The following is a 16,835-nucleotide window of genomic DNA, read 5'->3' on the forward strand; positions in this document are numbered from 1 at the left end:
CTTTGCTTTTGATGTATTTGAACAAACCTCAAATCTGTACTGTCATACAGTATGTGATAGTTCTGTATTTAGTGAGTTGTATCATCTGGTCCTACCTAGAGAGTTGCCCTGTTGCTATGCACCTGCACCCGGTGAGGAGTGCCATGCAAGAACAAAGTCGTTTCTATTATTGTGTTGTATTTCGGAGGTGGCCATGACAGATTGGGCATCTAGCTTCTGTTTCGTGTGTTACATTTACCCCATTTTTTTGCTGTCACCCATTGCATGCCCAACCTATCAGGAATGGGGTCTGTCTTTGAGTTGCCTTTCCCAAAATTTCTTCCAGTTTTTTTCCTACAATTTTTTTTTTCTTGTCTTCTTAGGGAATCAATGCTTTCTAACAACAAGGCCTGCTAAAGCCAACTGAAGCATTCCTTGGGTGGCTTTGGACTATACAAAAAATAAATTGTTGTTGTTCTCTGCGTAAAGAAAATGTTCATAACATTTGAGTGCAATTTGCCCTTAACGCATTTCTAACTGTGTGTCTCGATATTTTACAGAGGTTAGTCATACGTTAAAACATTTAAAATGCACCATTTTAGAGAGAGTTCCTTCATATCCACCCAAGAGAAGGTGACCATGGTGAGGCTTATTGGATCATCACACTTCATATGCAGAACCCCATTGGACTTAATGAATTCAGAAATTTGGATTTTACGGGACTTAGCGAATTCATAATTTTTCTACAAATATGCACGCTTTTCACCCTGTGTGGTGTTCCTAACATTGGTCACGTCCATTTGGTCACCAATAGGAAGTGCATGTTGGTTCTGAGAGGTAATTAATAATAAAAATAATAATTCTTTGCATTTATATAGCACTTTTCTTACTACTCAAAGCGCTCAGCAATTGCTGGTTAAGGGCATGGCTCAAGGGCCTAATAGAGCATAGTCCCTATTGGCATTTACGAGATTCGAACCGGCAACCTTCCGATTGCCAGTGCAGATCCCTAGTCTCACAGGACTGATGTTTGGTTGTCAGTAATATAAAGCTGTTTAGTTTTTCAATGCCACAATCTGTTACACGTTTATCTCTTTTTCCTGTTCCATGTCTCGTGTGTCCGTGTCCTGTCTAACATGTCAATATGTGTAGATGCAGTGCCACACATGCCCCTCAGAGGGTCACCTTCCTGGCTTGTCAGAGGTAACCACTAACACTCTGGGAACACCAGGGAGCACAATCACTGACTCTTCAGTCTCTTTTTCCACCCACAGCTCTGAGAACATGCCCACGGAGGGCAACTGACTCCACGCCTTGTGGTCCACTAGCTATAAGAGGAGAGCGTCTCATTTGTGAGATGAGTGGTGGGGCCCTGACCATAAATCCTGAGCTTCCTAACTGCAGCCAAAGGATGAGGTTTGTTTTTTGTTTTTTATTGCGGCGTTGTGCGCCTCTTATTTTGTCTCACCTTATTATTTCAAGTAAATGGAATCTCAACATGTCATTTGGACTCTTGCATTTATCACGGTCGACAACAGAAGTTACCATCTTTCTATAATCTTCGTGTTTATTAATAAACTAGCTGTGTAAGCCCATGCTGTAAAAAGCCCAGGCTCCTAGAAACTATGGATTTGGCACTTCAATCAATCAATCACATCGGTTGTGCATTAGCGGCTAAGAGAGGTTCTCTTTCTTTGGCGGTTTCATTTTGCCGATGTGCTTGCCTCCGTTGTCTATCAGCGGCTAAGTGACTTTTGCTGGCCTCTGAGGTTTCATTTTGACGATGTGCTCGCCTCACTTGTGTATTGGCGGCTAAGTGCGTTTCTCCTTTCTCACCGATTTCACTTTGGCGACAGAGTCGCGTTCTTTGAACTTCATGCCGTAGCCTCGTACTTCCAGACCGGACAGACAGACAGACACACTTCCACGTGTAGACATTTATATATAAGATTGTATCATTCCATTTTTTAAATCGAGTGAGCTTCAATTACCTTTACATAAGTCTAACAGCTGGAGACCCCCGGCTACAACAGAGAAAGGTTAGGTACAGTGCATCCGGAAAGTATTCACAGCACTTCATCACTTTTTCCACATTTTGTTATGTCACAGCCTTATTCCAAAATGGATTAAATTCATTTTTTTCCTCAGAATTCTACACACAACACCCCATAATGACAACGTGAAAAAAGTTTACTTGAGGTTTTTGCAAATTTATTAAAAATAAAAAAAACGAGAAAGCACGTGTACATAAGTATTCACAGCCTTTGCCATTAAGCTCAAAATTGAGCTCAGGTGCATCCTGTTTCCCCTGATCATCCTTGAGATGTTTCTGCAGCTTCATTGGAGTCCACCTGTGGTAAATTCAGTTGACTGGACATGATTTGGAAAGGCACACACCTGTCTATAGAAGGTCCCACAGCTCACAGTTCATGTCAGAGCACAAACCAAACATGAAGTCAAAAGGAATTGTCTGTAGACCTCCGAGACAGGATTGTCTCAAGGCACATATCTGGGGAAGGTTACAGAAAAATTTCTGCTGCTTTGAAGGTTCTAATGAGCACAGTGGCCTCCATCATCCGTAAGTGGAAGAAGTTCGAAACCACCAGGACTCTTCCTAGAGCTGGCCGGCCATCTAAACTGAGCGATCGGGGGAGAGGGGCCTTAGTCAGGGAGGTGACCAAGAACTCGATGGTCACTCTGTCAGAGCTCCAGAGGTCCACTGTGGAGAGAGGAGAACCTTCCAGAAGGACAACCATCTCTGCAGCAATCCACCAATCAGGCCTGTATGGTAGAGTGGCAAGATGGAAGCCACTCCTTAGTAAAAGGCACATGGCAGCCCACCTGGAGTTTGCCAAAAGGCACCTGAAGGACTCTCAGACCATGAGAAAGAAAATTCTCTGGTCTGATGAGACAAAGATTGAACTCTTTGGTGTGAATGCCAGGCATCACGTTTAGAGGAAACCAGGCACCGCTCATAACCAGGCCAATACCATCCCTACAGTGAAGCATGGTGGTGGCAGCATCATGCTGTGGGGAACTGGGAGACTAGTCAGGATAAAGGGAAAGATGACTGCAGCAATGTACAGAGACATCCTGGATGAAAACCTGCTCCAGAGCGCTCTTGACCTCAGACTGGGGCGACGGTTCATCTTTCAGCAGGACAACGACCCTAAGCACACAGCCAAGATATCAAAGGAGTGGCTTCAGGACAACTCTGTGAATGTCCTTGAGTGGCCCAGCCAGAGCCCAGACTTGAATCTGATTGAACATCTCTGGAGAGATCTTAAAATGGCTGTGCACCGACGCTTCCCATCCAACCTGATGAAGCTTGAGAGGTGCTGCAAAGAGGAATGGGCCAAACTGGCCAAGGATAGGTGTGCCAAGCTTGTGGCATCATATTCAAAAAGACTTGAGGCTGGAATTGCTGCCAAAGGTGCATCGACAAAGTATTGAGCAAAGTCTATAAATACTTATGGACATGGGATTTCTCAGTTTTCTTATTTTTACTAAATTTGCAAAAACCTCAAGTAAACTTTTTTCGCATTGTTATTATGGGGTGTTGTGTGTAGAATTCTGAGGAAAAAAATGAATTTAATCCATTTTGGAATAAGGCTGTAACATAACAAAATGTGGAAAAAGTGATGCGCTGTGAATACTTTCCAGATGCACTGTAAATAAAATAGGAGCCTTACCAGATTATTTACCGTATATACTAATGGATAAATTCTCCCATACCGTATAACTTCTGGTATTTTATAATGTCTGTGATATAAGTCAAATGTGGAAAACTTACCCTATTGGTCCAAGAGATTACAATATGCTAACGCCCACCTGAGAGAGTAACCACGGATCACACAACCTTTTTTTTCGATGTATTGTGCCTTCATGACTATACGGTAATACCCGAACTATTCCGCAGTGACGTTTGTACTGCTTTGTGTTTTTTGTATCTCACACCCTCATACATCTTTATTGTAAGAGCCTCCCTTATCTACAATGGAGCGTTCGATCAGAAGAAAATATGAAGCTGGTTTTAAATTAAAAGTCGTTGAAGTGGCGAAAAAAATTGTTAATTGTGCTGCTGCAACAAAATTTGATGTGTCTGAGAAACTGATACGAGATTGGAGGAGGCAAGAAGACGTAAAAAAAAAATAAAGTGTCACCTTTTTAGAACGGGCGTATAAGTCGGGGTCTGATTTTATGATCGATTTTTTGGGTTTCAAGACCCAACTTATACGCGAGTATATACGGTAATTAACTACTGCCGTTGCTGAAGGGAAAACTGATTACTAATCAACCAAGCTCAAATTTTCTTGATTTTTGTTATGTTTCAGCCCGCATTTTCCCCCTGGTTGTTGTTCACAGTGTTGCTGTGTGTCTATCTTGTTTAGTTTTGTATCATTTATTTGTTTTAACACTAGAATCCTTGAAGCCTATGAAAAAGTCATAATGCCAAGCCACTTTAAATTCCACTTGCACCTCTCCATCGGCGTCTTTTGTTTTGCAAATGTGTCGATCAGCGCAAGCAGCAGGCAGCCTGCTATCCCATCCACCACCGACACAGCTGGAGTGAGATGCTAAATTCTCAGAACCCAAGTGTGTTTATCTGGGTGTGAAGTGCCTGGAGTTGTATTGGGTAAACAATATATGGTTATTTGGAATACATACATGTTATGTGTGTTCCGTGACAATAACGATCTGCGTAAATATGGAACGACAGGAAGTGTGCGGCAAGAAATGATGAACACATAACTAAAACAGAAACGTTTTTTATGTTCAGTTTGTGTAGAGAGAAAAAAACGATATTCACTCACAGGCAGTTATACGTTGCGTTGTCACGATGTAATTCCAAACACGGAATCAAAATTCATTACGATATTGATGAAAAGGTAAAAGAGAAAAGAGATTGAATATATGGACATAGGTGATATGACAGAAATATGTAGATATTGTGAGGCTTTAAACTTTAAGTCGGAGACTTGTAAATTGTCTAATTCGTGTTGCCTTCAGGGAAAAGTGATGTTTCTTCCCAATGAAAAGGCGTATCAGCGAGAATGAAAAGATTTGTTGTTTGGAGGGAAGAGGTTGGATGATGTAGAGATAGTGAATCAGGATGTGCAATGGATTAGCAAGGAGAAAGTAAGGACAGCTATGAAGAGGATGAAAAAGGGAAAGGCTGTTGGTCCAGATGACATACCTATGGAAGCATGGAGGTGTTTAGAAGAGATGGCAGTGGAGTTTTCAACCAGATTGGTTTAATGGAATCTTGGAAAGTGAGAGGATGCCTGAGGAGTGGAGAAGAAGTGTACTGGTGCCGATATTTAAGAATAAGGGAGATGTGCAGGACTGCAGTAACTACAGGGGGATAAAATTAATGAGCCACAGCATGAAGTTAGGGGAAAGAGTAGTGGAAGCTCAGTTAAGAAAAGAGGTGATGATCAGTGAGCAGCAGTGTGGTTTCATCCCAAGAAAGAGACCCACAGATGCAATGTTTCCTCTGAGGATGTTGATGGATAAGTTTAGAGTAGGCCAGATGGAGTTGCATTGCATCTTTGTGGACCTGGAGAAAGCATATGACAGGGTGACTGAGAGGAGCTGTGGTATTGTATGAGGAAGTCGGGAGTGGCAGAGAAGTACGTAAGAGTTGTACAGGATATGTACGAGGGAAGTGTGACAGCGGTGAGATCTGTGGTAGGAGTGACGGAGGTGGGATTACATCAGGGATCGGCTCTGAGCACTTTCTTATTTGCAATGGTGATAGACAGGTTGACAGACAAGATTAGACAGGAGTCCCCGTGGACTGTGATGTTTGCTGATGACATTGTGATCTGTAGCGAGAGTAGGGAGCAGGTTGAGGAGACCCTGGAGAGGTGGAGATATGCTCTAGAGAGGAGAGGAATGAAGGTCAGTAGGAACAAGACAGAATACATGTGTGTGAATGAGAGGGAGGTCAGTGGAATGATGAGGATGAGGGGAGTAGAGTTGGCAAAGGTGGATGAGTTTAAATACTTGGGATCAACAGTACAGAGTAATGGTGGATTGTGTAAGAGAAGTGAAAAAGAGAGTGCAGGCAGGGTGGAATGGGTGGAGAAGAGTGTCAGGAGTGATTTGTGACAGACGGGTATCAGCAAGAGTGAAAGGGATGGTCTACAGGACGGTAGTGAGACCAGCTATATTATATGGGCTGGAGACGGTGGCACTGACCAGAAAGCAGGAGACAGAGCTGGAGGTGGCAGAGTTAAAGATGTTAAGATTTGCATTGGGTGTGATGAGGATGGATAGGATTAGAAATGAGGACATTAGAGGGTCAGAGAGGCGAGATTGCGTTGGTTTGGACATGTGCAGAGGAAAGATGTTGGGTATATTGGGAGAAGGAGGCTAAGGATAGAGCTGCCAGGGAAGAGGGAAAGAGGAAGGCCTAAGAGAAGGTTTATGGATGTGGTGAGAGAGAACATGCAGGTGATGGGTGTAACAGAACAAGATGCAAAGGACAGAAAGATATGGAAGAAGATGATCTGCTGTGGCAAGCCCTAACGGGAGCGGCCGAAAGAAGAAGAAGAAGTTGTTTGGTGAAAGTGAAATCCATATATGCTGTCACGCTTGGGTCACAGAGTTGCACAAAAACACACAGGAGAGTTTAGAGACAGAAACATTACTCAGACACTTCAAACAAACATAAGTCTCTTTCAGGAGTGAATCGGAAGGGACAGTGCCATCTCTCAGTTAAAAGAATAGAAAATCTTTTTCTTCGTAGGAGTGCACCTCGGGAGAGGGACCCCCAACAGGAGCAGAGGATGTCTTGGAGATAAGAGAGACAAAGCAGTGAGACAACAGGACAGCTGCTGTTCAGGTTTTTAAATGTTCGAAGCACCACGCAAGATGCAGATCACAGGGCACAGCAGCAGCAAGCCAGCAGCTGATCAAGCAAAGAGGAGGTTAAAAAACAAACTGTATTTGTTTCCCACTGTTTCACCATTTAAGAGTGGGTTTCGGAGGAGCGACTCTCTCTCCTTGGGGTGCGTTCAGCCCCCCTCTTCACAAAGCGAGTGGCAGAAATGTGAAGTGTCTGGCGCATAGCAAAGGCCGGAAAGGGAGTTTGGCAAATGAAGTGAGCAGGGGGTGAAGCCCCCTAGTTTTTTTATATGATTATTGGCTGTATTTTCTGGTAATTGGTGCTTGGTGGATTACGAAATCCATTATTTGAACCTGTGACTGTGCTGGACGTTATTGGGTCTGGGGTTTGGGGCTCGGTGGCGCCCCCTACTGGTTACAGTAGTCAGAGAAAAAGGTGGCTACTCATCAATCACCACTCCAAAGTGCCATTGCGACTTTGCAGGTGTAAGTGACAATGAGCCGAGACAATGTGGTAGCTGTTGCCATGGAGATCTATCCCAGAACCACCAAGGAATGCACAACACTTGTCACGTCAGCCTTACAAAGGTCCATGGGGCACTAGAAGAAAAAAAAAAAAGTTTGCCTAAGATAATCGAGTGAAAAAGATCTCAGGTGAATGTAAATTTACTGTGAAAAACGCTTATCTCAGTGCCCCCTTCAGGTCAGGGACTTTGGCCACTGCCCCAGAGAGCCCTTGCTAAAACCTCCTGCTGAGTTCGGTCCTGGTCACGCTGGCACTCCAATAGTTCAGACTGGGAATGTCGTCCATCTCTGGCAACCTCAGACGGGACCAAAGGGGAAACGAGAAACAAACGGATGGGCAGAGCCATTTGTGCCATTGCACACGGTGACCGTTTGGAAACGTATGGTGGGCAGCAGTGAACTCAATCAGTAGTAGCGTTGTCACTAAAGATGGGACATGTTGCATGTGGGTGTTGTGAAACTAAGCTAATGAAGCTGAGGGCTGACTGGATGTCTCCAAAGTGCCCAGGATTAGCCTTCTCCTTCTCTACCTGTGTATGCCCCCCTGTGACGACGCGGGTTCTGCTATCTTGCTTTCGGGAGCCCTTGAACCCGTCACCGTCGGCAATGTCACCGATGAGCTCTGCAGTGAGGCATAACAATGGAACAAGGGGATGGTGCAAAAGTGTCAAGTGCTTTTATTAAAAACAACAAAACAACAAAGCAGTGTCCAAATAAATAAAGTGCAGTGTCTCAAAAGTCATTAAATGAATAATCCATAAAAACGAGTGCTGAGTGGAGGTTAAAACAATACATAAATCCTTAAAAACAAGGCTAAAAGAACGACTGGAAGCCGTCTCTTTAAAAACAAAGCTGGGTGCTTCTTTAACTCTTTCAGGGCGGATGTCGACTTTTGTCAACAGGAGCGGTAATCAACTGTAAACGGTGCCAAACCTCGATGTTATGTTTTTGTTCCACTCTGTTTTAGTAGAAGGAACGTTAGTTGTGATGGTTTGACTAACATTTCCCTGCACTTGCGTGAGTAGCGAGGAGTAAACAACGGCAAAAATCTGGCGAGAGAGCAAAGTGAGTATGTAAACAAAAATACTCCGTGGACAATGTTTTGCATATCATCGCTGAATCGGACTCTGATTTGTCGGACTCAGATAGTTGATACCAGAGATCGAAAGTGAATGTGAGGTACTGGCATCAGCTGATTGTGGTGCTGAACAGGTTTGTGTAGCTGACGCGCCTACGGCAATGTTCGCCTGGGAGGACCACCATTTACGACGACAAGGGGTCAAACCAGACTGTGATGCACTGCGACTGCCGCTGCTAAAACCCCTGCCACGTGAAGACAGCCTGGCAGCCAGCTTGCTACCTGTGAGCGGCTCAAGGCACAAGAGATGGCAGACTGGCGGCCACCGCATGAAGCAACAGATGTTTTATGTTGATTTATGTGTGAAATCATTGTTTTGTGTGCTTTTCCAAAAAACTGCATTGTTTTGGAAAATAATATTTAGCCCTCGAGGAGTTAACCTGGCGTCTCCCCTGCTTCTCAACAGGGGAGTCGCTCTACCAGCAGCTGACCTTCTTCCCACACGACTGATCTGGAGGCTTCCCGATCGCTGGCTTCGCTCTAGCACTCTCCAGATCAAGACTTGGCTTCCCTAACGACCAGGACGCTCACACCAGGGAATTCACCACCCAAGCCTCCCGACTCCCGCTGTCTTCCACGGCGAGCCATCCGTCATCACCGGTCACTTCAGTTCCCTGATTGCTCAGCTGGAGCGACCGCTTCCTTCTGCCCCACCGAGTGTCGGCCAAACACTCTTCTCGGGGCTCACCTTCCAGCTGCCTATGACCACTCACCTGCTCGTTCTCTTTCTCTTTCCTCATACACCAGCTTTCTCCTCCAACTCCATGCCTTCTTCCTTACTCTCGCAACCTCCATTTCTTTCTCTCTTTTTTTCCTTCTCCCCCACAGGCCGCCTCGCGGTTCTATTTATGACAGGGACGTGGTTCAGCTGTGGCGATTAGCAGCTCCCGGAACAATTACGGACGCGGACGACTCCTCGCCCGTGCACTTAAGTGAGAATCACCCGCATCATGAATTCTCCAAGAACTGCTTGGCCACACACCACCACGCCCCCTTGCTAAGCCGTGAGTGCGTCGGTTATTTATTTAAAACTGGCCTTTTTGACGTGAGCTGTGGACCCGCTATACTACACCCCCATCTCCATCCTACGTCGGACACCTGTGTTTTGAGTTGAGGCTCGTGCTGATTGGAGGTCCCTTGCCCCAGCATCGCCTATTTTTCCAATTTTCAGGGCCCAGCAATGGTTCTGTTTCAGTCCAGTCTTCCTGTACCGACCCAACACAAGAGGACAATTAGCCTCCCCAGGCGGGCCTACCTGTTTTTTGGTGGTCATACTTGTCCATTGCCGTCTCCAGCTTGTTGAAGCGCTGCAGCCACGTCTCAGGCTCTGCCGGGTTTCGGAGCCGCACGTCTCTCACGGCGCCAGTACTCTTAGAGAAACGATGAAGGTGGGATGGCAATGCAACATCATTCCTTCTGTCCAATCCATGTTCTTTCCTAGCCTGAACAATAACAACAACAAAAAATAAATAAATAAAATTATTAATATTTAAACTTCATAAATGAATGACCCGATCAGCAGAGGAATGCAGAGAAATCAAGAAAAAAAATAAGAAAGCAGCGCACAATGGGGTCTCACTTGTAACACCACGAGCACACAGAGCACAAAGCAAACTGAAGCAACGGAAATCTGTGGTTGTCCAATTGACCGTTCTGGCTTTATGACGTCTCCTGCAAATGCCATTCGGGTCACAAACATCTCAGGACCTCCATTCATTTTCTATCCTAATGGCCTCCACGTCATTGCCAGTTGAAATTCAAGTAACGCTAAAGATCTTTGGCAGCCAATCACCTGCAATCACCAGCAGAGGATTAGCCAATAGGATGAGGTTTAGCCCGTTGGTCTTTGTCTTGACTGATACTGTGAGTGACCAAACCATCGTGAAAAGAACCACCCTGATATGAATACCACTGGCATTAAATGAGTCATTGGGAGGTGTGATAAATAAAGAATAAGCCCTACTTTTTAAAGTAAAATTTTTTCACAATCATGGCGTAATTCAAAGTGAAACATTTTTTAAATAAATTTAAAAATATACACTGTTTGTAGTTTAAAATGAACACTAAACACTGCCAGAGTTGACTCTTACTGCTAAATATGATTTTCACTATTTAATTATATAATGACCAGCTATGCTACCCGTCTAAAACAGGGTGAAGTCTAAATAATCAATTTAGACCTCAGTGTGAACATTTGCAGTGCACCATCCACTGGAATGTACTGTATGATGTAATGTCTGCAATGTAATGCATTTGTCAATCCAACAGATGGCACATTACAAACATTTGTAGGACTAAAATGCATTACTTCAAATGTTGTTGAAGTGCCATCTGTTGGAATGACACATACAATGCATATGACTCTGTTGCATGCCATTTGGAATACGACTCGTGAAAGCGGTGTTAATGTTTCTGGTGCGCCATCAGTTGAAATGACAAATGCAAGGCATTTTAGTAGAACATTAGAACAATCTAGTCAAGCATGGGTCATTCAGCCCAACAGAGCTCACCAGACCTATCAGCTTCTCCCATTAGGGGTTGCCACAGCGGATCATCTTCTTCCATATCTTTCTGTCCTCAACATCTTGTTCTGTCACATTGGGATTAATAAAGTATCTATCTATCTATCTATCTATCTATCTATCTATCTATCTATCTATCTATCTATCTATCTATCTATCTATCTATCTATCTATCTATCTATCTATCTATCTATCTATCTATCTATCTATCTATCTATCTATCTATCTATCACCTGCATGTCCTCTCTCACCACATTCATAAACCTTCTCTTAGGCCTTCCTCTTTTCCTCTTCCTTGACAGCTCTATCCTTAGCACCCTTCTCCCAATATACCCAGCATCTCTCCTCTGCACATGTCCAAACCAACGCAATCTCCCATCTCTGACTTTGTCTCCCAACCGTCCAACTTGAGCTGACCCTCTAATGTCCTCATTTCTAATCCTGTCCATCCTCGTCACACCCAGTGCAAATCTTAGCGTCTTTAACTCTGCCACCTCCACCTCTGTCTCCTGCTTTCTGGTCAGTGCCACCGTCTCCAGCCCATATAACACAGCTGGTCTCACTACCGTCCTGTAGACCTTCTCTTTCACTCATGCTGATACCCGTCTGTCACAAATTACTCCTGACACTCTTCTCCACCCATTCCACCCTGCCTGCTCGCCAGACCTATCCACATAAAAAATATCAAGTTGAGTTTTGAAAGTCCCTAAAGTCCTGCTGTCTACCACACTACTTGGTCACTTAGTTCACGTGTCTGTGGTTCTCTGTGTGAAGAAAAACTTCCTAATGTTTGTGTGAAATTTACCCTTAAGAAGTTTTCAACTGTGTCCCCGTGTTCTTGATTAACTCATTTTAAAGTCACCGTCTCGATCCACTGCATTTCCTTCATGATTTTAAACACTTTAGTCAGGTCATCTCTTAATAATCTTCTCTTAAACTGTAAAGGCTCAGCTCATTTAATCTTTCCTCATAATTCATCCCCTGTAGCCCTGGAATCAGCTTAGTTGCTCTTCTCTGGACTTTTTCCAGTGCTGCTCTGTCTTTATGGAGACCAGGCTTAGACATAAGGATAGATAGATAGGATAAAAGGCAAAGAGTCTTTTATTGTGGGAAACTCATGCCCAAGTGTTTCCCACGACAGCCATGAGTCCAATAAGCACAATGCAGCACACACGTTTCTTCCTTCTCTCTGTCACTTCCTCCTTCACTCCTCCTTGCAAGCATCGCCCACCTTCCTCCCAAATCTGAGTCGTTGATGTGAGGCAGGTAGCTCCTGAGGTTAAGCCCTATGGAGTAGGAACTTCTACTAATTTTAAACACTTCAGTCATGTCACCTCTTAATTTTCTTTTGCTTAAACTGTAAAGGCTCAGCTTTTTTAATCTTTCCTCATAACTCGTCCCCTGTAGTCCTGAATCAGCCCAGTCGCTCTCCTCTGGATCTGTTCTAGTGTTGCTGTGTCTTTATGGAGACCAGAACTGCTCACAGGACTCCAGATGAGGCCTCACCAGTGTGTTTTAAAGATTGAGCAGAACCTCCTGTGACTTGTACTGCACACATCAAGGCGCTATATAACCTGACAGTCTGTTAGCCTTCTTAATGGCTTCTGAACACTGTCTGGCTAATAGCTAAGGTTAATCTTCTTTTACTTAAACTGTAAAGGCTCAGCTCTGTTAATTGTCCTTCATAATTCATCCCCTGTAGCCCTGGAATCAGCCTAGTCGCTCTTCTCTGGACTTTTACTTGTGCTGCTAAGTCTTTTCTGAAGCCTGGAGACCAAAACTACACCCAGAATTCCAGTGTGTTATAAAGCTTGAGCAGAACCTGCTGTGACTTGTACTCCCCACATCAAAGTGCTATATAACCTGACATTCTGTTAGCATTTGTGAGATATGGCCGGTCATTCATCCCGGCCAATACCCCCAGGCCGTTAGATGGTGCTCTCCTTGCAGCATGGAGGTGCCCCGAATGTCAGCAGGGAATTATGGACAACGGAGTTTTTATGCACAGCCCTGCTGGCTACCATGGGGGCTGCCAGGAGTCGCTACAGGGAGGCACAAGGATGTGTACAGGGTATGTTCCCTATAACCTGGAAGTACGTCTTAGTCACAACGACAGAGGGAATGACATACTTCCGGGATGAAGAAAAGGAGAAGTTATTACCTGACCTGGAAGTGATAGAAAGTCACATGGACTGAGGGACAGAAACACTTCCGGGTCATGGACTATAAAGGATTGTGGGAAATCCCAGACAGAGAAGCTGAACTGGGTGGAAGGGTGGCAACGCGTGTAGGAGAGTGGAGGATTGTTTATTGATTTATATGTGTATTGTGGAGAGGAGGGTGCTTTGTGCAGATTATAGTCCAAATAAAAATTATTATTGGACTTTTATCTGGTGTCTGGCGTCTGATCTGAGGGTTCAAGGGAGCAATAGCACCCCCTATCTGTCACACCTTCTTAAAGGCTTCTGAACATTATTTTCCAGTTGATAGTGTCGAGTCCACTACGATTCATAAATCCTTCTTATAAGGTTGACTTTTTAAAAAGACTTAAACTCTCTGAAAACATTTTATTAGAAATCTGGGGTCCGGACCTGCTGTGCTAGTCAATGCCGAAGATTCTAGCAGTTGTGGCAAAGGCGCTATATAGGTGTCAATCCAACACTAACTGACAGCAGAGGCATGTATAAAAATAAACAAAAAGGTTTCTATTTTTTCTTCAGCCATGGAGTACGTCTTCCCTGGGTCCCACAGGCCCTACACAGTCCCAAAAACACCCCCACAGAAAGTCACCACAAAACACTCTTCTTTCTCCTCGACTCCTCCAAGGCAGCTTTGTCCTCCTCCGTCCGACTCTGGCACCCTGAGTAGTGGCAGCAGGCTCCCTTTATAGCTCACTTGGAAGTGCTTCAGGTAGCAATTAACCAAAATTAGGCTGCACTTCCTGGTGTGGCTGCTTTACCACCCACATGGGCTCAGGAAGCCTTGCAGCTCCAGAACCCTTGCAGCCATGGAACCCAACAAGGATGAGCTCAGAAGTCCCATGCCTGTGGCCCTGATGCAACCTATGGCTGCTCCCCCAGATCTAGTGTCAAAGTTGCGTCCCGGCCGGGCATGGGTCCCGGCTGTCCGACACATATCCATCCATCCATCCATTATCCAACCCGCTATATCCTAACTACAGGGTCACGGGGGTCTGCTGGAGCCAATCCCAGCCAACACAGGGCGCAAGGCAAGGACTAAATTCCAGGCAGGGCACCAACCCACCACAGGACACACACACACCAAGGACAATTTCAGAATCGCCAATCCACCTAACCTGCATGTCTTTGGACTGTGGGAGGAAACCCATGCAGACATGGGAAGAACATGCATACTCCATGCAGGGAGGACCCAGGAAGCGAACCCAGGTCTTCTTACTGCAAGGCAGCAGCACTACCACTGTGCCACCATGCCACCCAGTAATACAAGCATTGGTGATTTTTTTTTTCCCTTCAAGAAACTGAATGATAATTTAAATACGGTGTGTTGTATTTTGGGTTCTACTAAATGTATTTCGAGAGCAGAAACAATGAAGTGTTAATGATTCAGCAAAAATAGAGGGAATTAGGGAAGGGGCACATACTTTTTTTCACAGCACTGTGTTTTATTTGCCAAGTCAACTGGCTTGTGTGGAAATTCTTTTCAATTTCCCTTCACCAGCTGAGTGTCCCACCAATGCCATCTGCCTTCACTTTACAATCCCTAAAAGGCCCATTAATTGACAATGAGAGCAGGGGGGGTCACACTGCAAACCTCAGAGCATCGTGTGGGCTTCCTAATGAGCTTCTTGAAATTCTGGTGGTCACACAACAGGCCAACGTGCAGCTAAGCCAATGGCCGACGCTCATACAGATTATGACAGCTTGTGAGGCCCTCAGGTGCTTCCTGGATGTGAATGACATCTGGGCCGTGTAAATTGTCACCCTGTCCTCCTGAATGGGGCAATAAAGCAGCTGTCACTAAGCTCAGTGACCCCTTTGTGGCCAACGGTGATTTGCAGAAGTTGTTCAGTTCACCTTAGCGAGCTGGCAGAACAGGCACGTTTATGCTGGCCGAGCCCTCACCCGCCAAGCGGCCTCCTGACTCTTACCTGATGAAGGTCTTCGTTGTTTTCATCGTCTGGATTCTCTGCATTCAAAAAATAAAAAGTTCCAATCAGTCCTTGTTTCATATAGCGCCTTTCATGGCTATTATCACAAAGCAAATTCTGAAAATCTCCTACTACAGTCAAGGCCAAAGCTGTCCATCCACCTCAGCTAAGGATGTTCAAACTCCACACATCATGTCACCTTACATGCCATTTGTGTTTAAGCCCATCAGGGTGTCACCTTCATGTACATAAGAGGTCATGTGACAATAATGAGTCAAGATAGTCAAGAGTATTTTTTGTCATTTCATCCATATACAGTGTGAGGGATTGCCGGCAATGTATCCCAGTCAACACCCCCAAACCGCCATCCCTGCAACATGGAAGGACCCCGAATTCCAGCAGGGCATCATGGAACTTGGATTCTTTCATCCATAGCCTTGCTGGATACCATGGGGGCCACCGGAGGACGCTGCAGGGAGGCTCAGGGATTTATACTTTCCATATAGCCCGGAAGTAATTCACAATCGTGGAAACAGAAGAAATGATATACTTCCAGGCTGAAGAAAAGAGGTATTTTGATCACATGGACTAGGGGGATCAGAAGCATTTCCGGGTCAAAGACTTTTAAAGGATTCTGGGAAATCCCAGCAGTGAGCTGAGTTGGGAGGTAGGGTGACTGAGCTACTGGGAGGTGTGGAGAATTATTGTGGATTAATTATTGATTGTTTATTGGAAGAAGAGTGGTGGTGGAGGTGCTTTGTGCACAATTATTATTATTAATAAGGTCATTTTGGACTTTTATCTGGTGTCTGATGTGTGGTCTGAGGGTTCAAGGGAGCGAGAGTGCCCTAATCTGTCACAACAGTAAGTAGTGCAGCATACAGTGAAATGAAACAATGTTCATCCAGGACCATGGTGCTACATAACACACAGGACAATGAAGAATCCACGACACATAACATAAAGACACATAATATATAACAAGGTGCATGTGAGTCAGATGTGCAAACATGTGCAACCATGTGCAACACTGCAGAACAGAACACACATATCAGATATCAGTCCGGTCCAGGAGTGTTCAGGAGTCTTACTGCTTGGGGGAAGAAACTGTTCCACATTCTGGTGGTGAATGGTCCGAAGGCTTCGGTACCTTTTTCCCAATGTCAGGAGTGTAGAATGTGAGGGGTGTGTTGGATCATTCACATGATCATGCTGGTGGCTTTGTGGATGCAGCGTGTGGTGAAAATGTCCATGATGGAGGGGAAAAAAGATACCGATGATCTTCTCAGCTGTCTTCACTATCTGTTGTAGGGCCTTGCGATCCTTGACAGTGCAATTTCCAAACCAGACAGTGATGCAGTTGCTCAGGATGCTCTCTATGGTTCCTCTGTAGAATGTTGTTAGAATAGCTGGTGGAAGATGGGCTCTCCTCAGCCTATGCAGGAAGTAGAGCCGCTGCTGGGCTTTCTTGGCTAAAGAGCTGGTGTTGTGGGACCAGTTGAGATTCTCTGCCAGGTGGATACCCAGGAATCTGGTGCTATTGATGACCTCCACAGTTGAGCCGTCAATGTTCAGTGGCAGATGGTCACTCTTAGTCTTCCTAAAGTCAACAATCATCCCCTTTGTTTTGTCTACATTCAGAGACAGGTTATTGGCTTTACACCAGTCTGTTAACCGCTGCTCCTCCTCT

At 44.9% G+C, this 16,835-nt stretch overlaps 1 protein-coding gene across 1 annotated transcript in view; it reads right to left on the bottom strand.

The window, feature by feature from the left end:
* The window catches only part of LOC114658496 (uncharacterized protein C1orf87), a 76,590-nt gene that overhangs the window by 8,236 nt on the left and 51,519 nt on the right, over positions 1 to 16,835 (bottom strand). The window contains exons 10-11 of the mRNA XM_051932726.1: positions 15,146 to 15,183; positions 9,750 to 9,936 (exon numbers count right to left, since the gene is read on the bottom strand). Coding sequence (XP_051788686.1) covers positions 9,750 to 9,936; positions 15,146 to 15,183 — 225 coding nt within the window. The remainder of the gene's footprint in view (positions 1 to 9,749; positions 9,937 to 15,145; positions 15,184 to 16,835) is intronic.

The sequence above is a fragment of the Erpetoichthys calabaricus genome, chromosome 10 (genome assembly GCF_900747795.2).
Source record: "Erpetoichthys calabaricus chromosome 10, fErpCal1.3, whole genome shotgun sequence".
In the NCBI taxonomy this organism is placed as follows: domain Eukaryota; kingdom Metazoa; phylum Chordata; class Cladistia; order Polypteriformes; family Polypteridae; genus Erpetoichthys; species Erpetoichthys calabaricus.